General features: G+C 31.2%; 1 protein-coding gene across 1 annotated transcript in view; it reads left to right on the forward strand.

The window, feature by feature from the left end:
• LOC108571519 (cleavage and polyadenylation specificity factor subunit CG7185) overlaps positions 1-764 on the forward strand; it is a 12021-nt gene extending 11257 nt beyond the window's left edge. Inside the window, exon 12 of the mRNA XM_017933580.1 lies at positions 95-764. Coding sequence (XP_017789069.1) covers positions 95-263 — 169 coding nt within the window. The 3' untranslated portion in view covers positions 264-764. The remainder of the gene's footprint in view (positions 1-94) is intronic.
• Positions 765-8596: the final 7832 nt, after the last annotated feature.

Below are 8596 nucleotides of genomic sequence, written 5' to 3' on the forward strand. Positions count from 1 at the left end.
GAAAGTTAAAGAAAAAGAATTTTAAATAAAAAATAAACAAAATAAATAGTGTGCACCGGTAAAGTAAGATAATTGGCTGACGTGACTTGTGTAGGTATTATGACGATCGCTACAGAGAGCGTGAACGAGACAGAGATCGAGAACGAGAGTCGAGCCGGAGACCATCAGAGAGAGAACGAGAACCGGAGCGTGAACGGGAACGAGAACGAGAAAGAGATCGTCGCGACGAACGTGGAGACTCTTCGCATCGTTCGAGACATTAGAATCGAATAGCACGCCGGGAGAAACTGGATTTTTTGCGGAAACTGAGAGATATATCAAGTTACAAAATAAAACAGACAGAGAGAGAGAGAGAGAGAGAAAGAAAGAAAGAGAGAATAAAAATGAAAGATGGAAGATCAAGATGGTTGTGTGTAGCACGCAGTGTTGCGCGGATCTCGCCGTTGATTATTCTTGCAAGCTCAAGAGGACACATATACACACACATAACACATTTGCCTCCTGAAGACATATTTTATCTCCTGTATTCTCTGAATCTGAACAGTATCTCGACACTTTCCTAATCGATCGATACGCACGAAACGTGATAAAATTAAAACGATTTATCGTTCATGTCAATCGATTTCATTTCAAGTGCATATCTGTTTTACGATTAGTTATTTTTTTCTATGTTTAGAGCACCTTTGAATACAAGCAATTTAATCTTTGTAGAAACGTAGAGGAATAAGACCATTAGATTTCCGTACGTACATACATACAAACATACACACATATAATTTATTTTACTCGATGAATACTTTTGCAATTATAACTGGATGCTTGTAATTTCATCATATCATAGCATAGATGTCTATTTTTAGGTGCACTTAGGCTATTTATCGGTGTGTGAAGCATCTAAAAATAGAGAATCAATCTTGTGATTGGGAAAGTGTCGAGTCTTGATACATACAATATTGGATGAATTTTACGAGCCTCTGTGTGAACTTTCGGCAGAGTTTTGCATCGCGTGTAATCTAGCCAAGTTACCACAGGTTTTTTTCACGGGGTGGAGGAGATTCTCACACAAGTTTGATGGATGGTGATCGTAGAACGAGAGAGAGAGAGAGAAAGAAAGAATGGGAGAGAGAGAGAGATTTTTACGTACCGGTTTCTTTGTCGAGTCACCGAATGTTGTTTTTTTTTGTTTGTTTTCCTCTTTTTTTTTACGCAGCTTACTCTATCGAATAACTATGATATATATGTATATCATTATTACACTGATAACAAACAAGAACAACAGCCAGAAAAGAAAGAAGCGAACGAAACGCATACACCACATATGCATATACATATATATGTATATATATATCTATCTATCTATGTAACATTTAAGCAGAGAGAGAGAGAGAGAGAGAAAGTATTCATTTAGTTTTCGAGACAGAGAGAGTGAGAGAGAGAGAGAGAGAATACATGTGTTGTCAAGAAATGACATAAAATAATAATAACAAATTAATAAGAAAGAAGTGAAGAAGGCTTCAACGAAAGTCGTGTTTCACGGAGGGGGTCGTGTTCAGTTGCGGTTTACAGAGAAGCTGAAGAAGCTCGTCCCGGTGTGAGAAAACACGGTGTGTCGTTAACCTGGCTGCTGTATCCGGGAAGAACGAAGATTCCCCGTTCTGGATTTCCATCATCGGTCTTCTGGCTCCGCGACGATGCAAGATTGTATCTTACTATAATACATATATACGCTTTCAGAAAAAAAAAAAAAAAAAAAAAAAAAAAAAAATATACGTGATAAACATGTCTTTACTTTATTCATCAGCACACACAATCTTCCTGATATAAAAATATGTTACTTTTTGTTTTTTGTGCTATTCTACTATTACTACATCCCCTAAGACAAAGCTCGAAAGGTGGAACCGATTGAAAAACGAATAGAGAGAGCGAGAGTGAGAGAGAGAGAGACAGAGAAAGAGAAAGAAAGAAAGAAAGAAAGAAAGAAAGAAAGAAAGAAAGAAAGAAAGAAAGAAAGAAAGAAAAACACTTTCGATCCTTTATAATCGATTTATTTTCTGTACTCTTTGGTGTTTCGTATCGACGATAGGGGTCGAAAGTGTGCGACAGGATTGGAACGATACTTTACATGTAAAACGAGCAATAATTGTGTTTCGGCACATTTCGTTCCATGATGTATATCCATATATGTCGATATATGGTATATCAATATGATAAAACATTAAGAGATCAGTGTCAGAGCTATCACTTGTTCTGATGGTACTTGAAAACTAATTTGTCAAAATGCATCTAAGTATTTGTATCAAATAAGAAAAAGTGAAATATATTACTGGATAAAATTATAGCATTCTTCTATAATGGATGCAAGTAATATTTTGTTCCATAATTAGCGGGCATTAACAGTTTGATCTCTAAATATTTGTTGCTATAATTTTGTACAGTACAGTATGCATTCATTAGTAGACAAGCATGAAAATGATGAGATTGTTGGTTTGGGTGATTTTGGTAAATTAGCTTACAGTTAGAGTACCACCTTAATTTTTCATTATTTAGTTGAAACACCATAGAAGTTATTTTATAACGATGCACAGTATTGTGAAAGCGTAATATTCGAATCACCACAAAAAGTTCCTGTATTATTTGCAAAAGAGAAAACAACGACTTTCTTTTTTTGGGCGTACTTAGAGCGTCTGAATTTAATCCTCGTGTAATCAAGGTTCGTGTAATTAAGATCCTATCTAACTGAAGGATCCAATTTTTCTACACTCTTGAATGTAGTATTAAATGTACATAAATATGATATAGCGTTAAATGTGAAGAGCATATTTTGAATAATATGTAACTTCAAAATACTTATAGTGGTATGTCTATTCTTGATTGTACAAGGATTAGAAAACACATGGTGTTCATACAGTAGCACAAACTCTTTCATGTTTTAGACTGTAAAGAATCGGTACCACTGTATATTTTTCTATGCTCAGCATGATAATTCTAAGACTTAACGTCCTTCTTTCCTTTGTATTAAATCTTCTCTTTTTTATATAAAGTTACGTCTAATGTAAGGCGAAGAACATATCAACCTTCAGTTTATTTTTTAGTCACACATTTAAATATATTATTTTTTAAGCAACATATTCTTTAATCACTACAATTGTAAAGTAACATGCAAAGATGTAAAAATGGTATTGCCAGCACTTCTTGCGCATGAAAGAGTTGAAAGAATAGTTCAAAAATTATGGAATAATATACACTTATTCTTCTTAAGGGAGAAAAATAAAAAAGAAATGCCAGAAAGAAAAATTTAACAAATACAGCGTGAACGGTTCACCTTTCGAAGGGATTTTTTTTTATCAGATTGTACATCTGATAAATTGCTCTGTGAGAAACAACTTGTACATAATTGAATTCTTATTGTATCGCATAGTTGTCTGTTGCTTAGGCTGAACCCTTTACGGTCCCCTTGTTTATGCATAATGGAAAAAAAGTTCTGTAATTGAATTTTATGTTAAATTTTCATCTATTGGATTTACCTTTTTTAACAAGACGCCATTTTTTAGAGAAAATGAAAGGGGAAGAGGACCGCAAAGAGCTGAGCGTATGGTACCTTGTAACAAGTACCAGGAAACGGACGAGGGACTCTCACAGAGCACAGTACAAGATAGTTAACTTCTCTGTTGTACAACAGAAAGGAAATATCCCGAATTTTATGTTGTAACATATGAGACCGGGTTTGCATGATCCAAAAACACGTACAGTGGTGTCTCGTAGACTGTATTATGTTTCGATGTGCCATTTGAAAAGAATACTATAGTTTAAATTCAACCATGCAGCTAAATATAAGAGACATTACTGGATCGAGCATGACCAACTCATAGTCCAATTGTTTGAATTATTATCAAGCTTTAATCCTTTGCGATACAGTCAATTTTTGCTTTGTCAAGTTTAGATGATTCTTTAGTTTGTAATAGTTTTCCTTATAGTTATGTTGATTAGTCACTATTTGTCATAGACATTTGTATTATACTGTACATTAGGTATTCATTAGTTTCAAAGTGATTGATGTTCATTTTATTATTTCATGATCTTTTTGTAATAATTTGTTAGATTGAAACAGATACATTGCTCAAAGTAATTAAACGATAATATTCTTAAGTTTATTTGAAAACTTGATGCAGCGCATAGTATGCACAACCATAAAAAATTATAAAATAGAGGTTATATTGAATTCGTCGTACTTTAATTTTCTTTTATATGTATTTTACTTATTAACTAATTTGAAAAGTATCTTCATTCAATACTTTTGGTTATTATCGAGACTATGTCAATTACAACAGTCTCATTAAATAGGAGTAAGCCCTAAATATTGTAATATTCCAACTATTTTGAGCAGTATATTTCCAGTTTTAATATTACACTAGTAGAATCTTTATTTAATTTGCGTAACATAATAAAAATGACAATACAATTAATACTACAAGTAATGCTAGATAAGTATTGTTAAAGCTACTACACAACAAAAAAGCATAAGATCGCAAAGGATTAACAAAAGAATGTTTTCTTTCGGTAATTCTATATAAAACTCAAAAACTCGAAATGAGGTTTATTGCAACGTGTTGCATCGATTGCCCTAGTACAATGAGATCAATTTTTACAATCGATACTGACAATTCGACTATAAGTATATAGTTATTAGAAAATCGAATGTATAAATCTTCGAGCTGCATACACACTGCAACAAAAAGCCTGCATCTCCTGGATTTGTTAGCACTTTGTGTGCAATTTTTTTTATGTACAGACCTTTTAACTGCGATTTATCAACCGGACAGAAAAAAGAATGTCACCGCAGTGGCATTCCATTTCCAAATATTATGTTACGTCTAATAGTGATTTTCAACAAGAAAAAAGAAAGACAAGAGAAAGGTCATGTTGTTTCACCTTGGCAAGGTTTAAAAGAGTAACTTTCAATTTCAAATCTGATAGGTTCTAATATACTTTGATCGACGTATCTGAGTAATTGAAGCAATTATAAGTATAATGTTACTCTTCCTTTTACTTATACCTGAAAAAAAAAGACTGCATGCATTCTTGAATTTCAAACGTGCGACGAATTTTTTTTTTGCGTGCTAAAATAAGGATTGTTCATTTAAAGCGCAATTTTAAAACAGAAGTTGAAATTAGACTTGAAGTTATTGATATTTGTCTTTTTTAATACTTTTATTTTTCCTTATTATTCCTCTTCAGTGTGGTAGCGATATTGTTTAAAAAAAGTTTGTGTATGTAGTATTAGTTGAATAGGTACCAAATTACTACTTCGGTTTATTTTATAATTTTTTTTTTTAAAATACTACAATTTGTAACACTTAAGCCTGATAGTATTTTGTTCACCATAATTATAGTTGCGTTTTAAGTGAATAATTCTGTACTTGTTTTTTAATCGAGAGTACAAAGAGCTGTGAGATCTTTTTAATCGTAGCTTTATTTTTTAATGATTTATATTTAACACACGACACATATGGTATATTCTATTTGTAGAGGTCATATCTTGTTAATAGATGGCTCTCAGTCGAGTGATAAAGAGAATTATACGAATCACGCAAATAATAGAACACGAAAAAAGGGAGGATTTTTTAAATGGCCAAGCGCTTTGTACTGAATAGTATTATAAATTACTATTATTATTATGATTCTATAATATGACGATATCAAAAATATGCGATTGTCGAGAAAACTTTATAAAACAAATAGCTGAAATCAACTTCCGTGCAACTGATAACGATGCAATATGAAAAATTGTTAATACTTAAGGATCTGAAAAGAAAATCGACAAAAATCTTTTGTAATGTCGACAGAGCATTATAAATCTATTGACATCTTTTTTTGTAAGTAAGTATTATGATAGCATATTTATAATTATGCAATGAGAAATGCATAGAAGCCCCAATATTTAATATTTAACGATTTCATTACATAATTTTTTTCATTCCACTTAGAATTCAAGCTCAAAAAAAAAAAAAAGGAAAGATTGATATTTATAACAAAAAAAGTAAAAAAAAAAACGAATGTTCAATTCATAGAAGTATTTGTAAATATCTTCAAGAGATGAATTGGTGTTCAAGAAAGTTATACACATTTAAGTAGTCATATCAAAATATGTTAATCGCAATTTTTCAATACATTGCAACAAGAAAAGGAACAATGGTATTATGTGCTTCAATGAACTTCGTGAAATTATACACTCCGTTTATAAAAATAAACGAAAGTACTTAGAAAGAAAAAAATATGTAAACAATAAGAGAAAAAATGAAATATTATGTACTACGAATTTTCTTCTGTGATCTCGCAAAAAAAAAAAACGTCAAGTGAAAAATTAAAATGTACATGCGATATCGAAAAATTCTACAAAGTGAAATATTCATCTTTCCAATAATTTTTTATTAAGAACAATAATTCCAAAGCATTTATTTCTGCAACAAAAAAGAAAACCAAATAATGATACAAAATAGTGACAATAAGTCGAATTTATCATAATTTAGTAAAATTCGGCAAACAGTATATTATAATGCGCATTTTTAGTCAAAACAGCGTCCAGAAGAATTTACCTTACAATTGTGGCGCGTATAGCGCCATATTGCACACTAATTATTCGTTACGATTTTTTCCTTTCGCATATATAGCATGTGATTTTGTTGTATAATGTACTACTATTTAAACCTGTTCGTAAAACTTTGATTAAATCAGAAATAGAAAATTGCCTGGAGAAATGTGTATGGAGTTAAGGGGTAAGTGTATTCATCACACAGAATATAGCTTTAAAAATCGATTCATCGTGGAACGCTTTGTTTCTGTACAACGATTATCGATACAGTACGATTATATATATATATATACATACATACATACACAGCAAACAAACTTCCAGACGATACACGAGCTAAAATTTTGTTCAGACGTTTATATGTTACCCTGTTCCTTCTGAGTTTAGCGTATTAATTAGTTAATTGCTTTAATTGTGTAAGCAGGAATAATAATTAGACATAGAATAATCGAGGTTGCGTTCGAGAATTCGAATCACTGACATGTTAATCGTTAAGAAAACGAATATTTGTAAAATTACAAAAATTAAACTCGATGAAATTTTTTTGAAAAATATTTTTGGTTATATTAATTCGAAAAGTTTCACGGATTAATTTATAAATGTAGATTTACTGTACTGTTAGTTTCAATTAACACGTTAGTCTCTACGGATTCTCGAAACTATCGATTTTCAGGGATGTTCAAATTTCATCTAAAGTCAATACTTGAAGATTCGAAGTAGAAAAAAAGCGACGAGGGGTACAAAATTGAAATTTGAGCATCGTTTTAAAGTGATGATGATTATAAAAAGAATATTGTACGATCTTGATGAGATCGAGATTTTTTGTGTGCTTCGCTACATATCGGTAAATTTGCCATTTTGTATTTATCGAGGTACGAATTTTACGAATTCTAGTCACTTGTGCCTTTGTCAGATCGAACAGATTTTTTGATTCTCGAGTTCGAAGTTTCTAGAAATCGTTACGAAAAAGTTTTATCACCATTCCTTATGCGTTCCTAAGTCGAATTATTTGTAGAAAATGTTCAAAAAAAAAAAAAAAAAAAAGGAAACGATCATTCGCCTATTAGGATTAATTGCATTTGATGCAATTATTGCAAGTATTATTTTATTTGTGTTATGTGAAACTTTAGATGTAGTATATTATAAATCGATGAAATCGAAGGATATTTCTATATCTATATAAATTCTATACAAAATCAATTTTTATTGAAATAAGTGACAAAAAAAATTCATATTTTATATCGTGTACAAATATTTAAAACGAAAAGAGATATCTCTTATTTGCATTAGATTCGCTGCATTGTATTTTGCACACGCTAAGAGTTATAAATTAGTATCGAAGTTGTAACACTGTAATAGGCTTAAGTATTTGCGTGACAAGAAAACGTTGTTACCTTTTCTAGTCGATTACGGTTGTTCATAGAACAATCGATATTCCAGTATCGCGACGTATTTACCAGTGAAATAATATGCTTTCATTAAAAGAAAAAGAAAGTCGCAAGTTTTGCGTGATAAATTCATTCTGCGTGAAAAGTATGCATTACGCCTGTTATAGCACAACGAATTCATTGTAATTCGAAGTATTTGACAATATTTTGGCTCGTTACCGTAGGATAAGGGATTTCAAATCATAGATTATGCAGATTGAGGCATCGGTTGATAATTTCGAACATATATCTCATTTCTTTGCTTAAAAATTTGTTATTTTTAGTTTCAAAGGACATGTGCAAAAATTGTAGAAAAAAATAATTTTCCTCTGCGTATTATAATTCTTTCGACAATGCTCTATATATTTTTATATAATTACAAGTACAAGCTAAGATCGACAGGTATCTTCACAAAGTCATGCATATTAATTTAATCGATAGGAAAATACTTCGAGAAATAATAGAATTCTTGATGATTTTAATGTATCTTATTTCTTTCGTAAATTACAATTTGAAATATATTATTGATCCGGTTGAAGCAGTAACGTAAAGAGTCAGTGTCCGACAACTTTTTATAGGT

This window comes from Habropoda laboriosa, unplaced genomic scaffold, assembly GCF_001263275.1.
Source record: "Habropoda laboriosa isolate 0110345459 unplaced genomic scaffold, ASM126327v1 scaffold40, whole genome shotgun sequence".
Classification (NCBI taxonomy): domain Eukaryota; kingdom Metazoa; phylum Arthropoda; class Insecta; order Hymenoptera; family Apidae; genus Habropoda; species Habropoda laboriosa.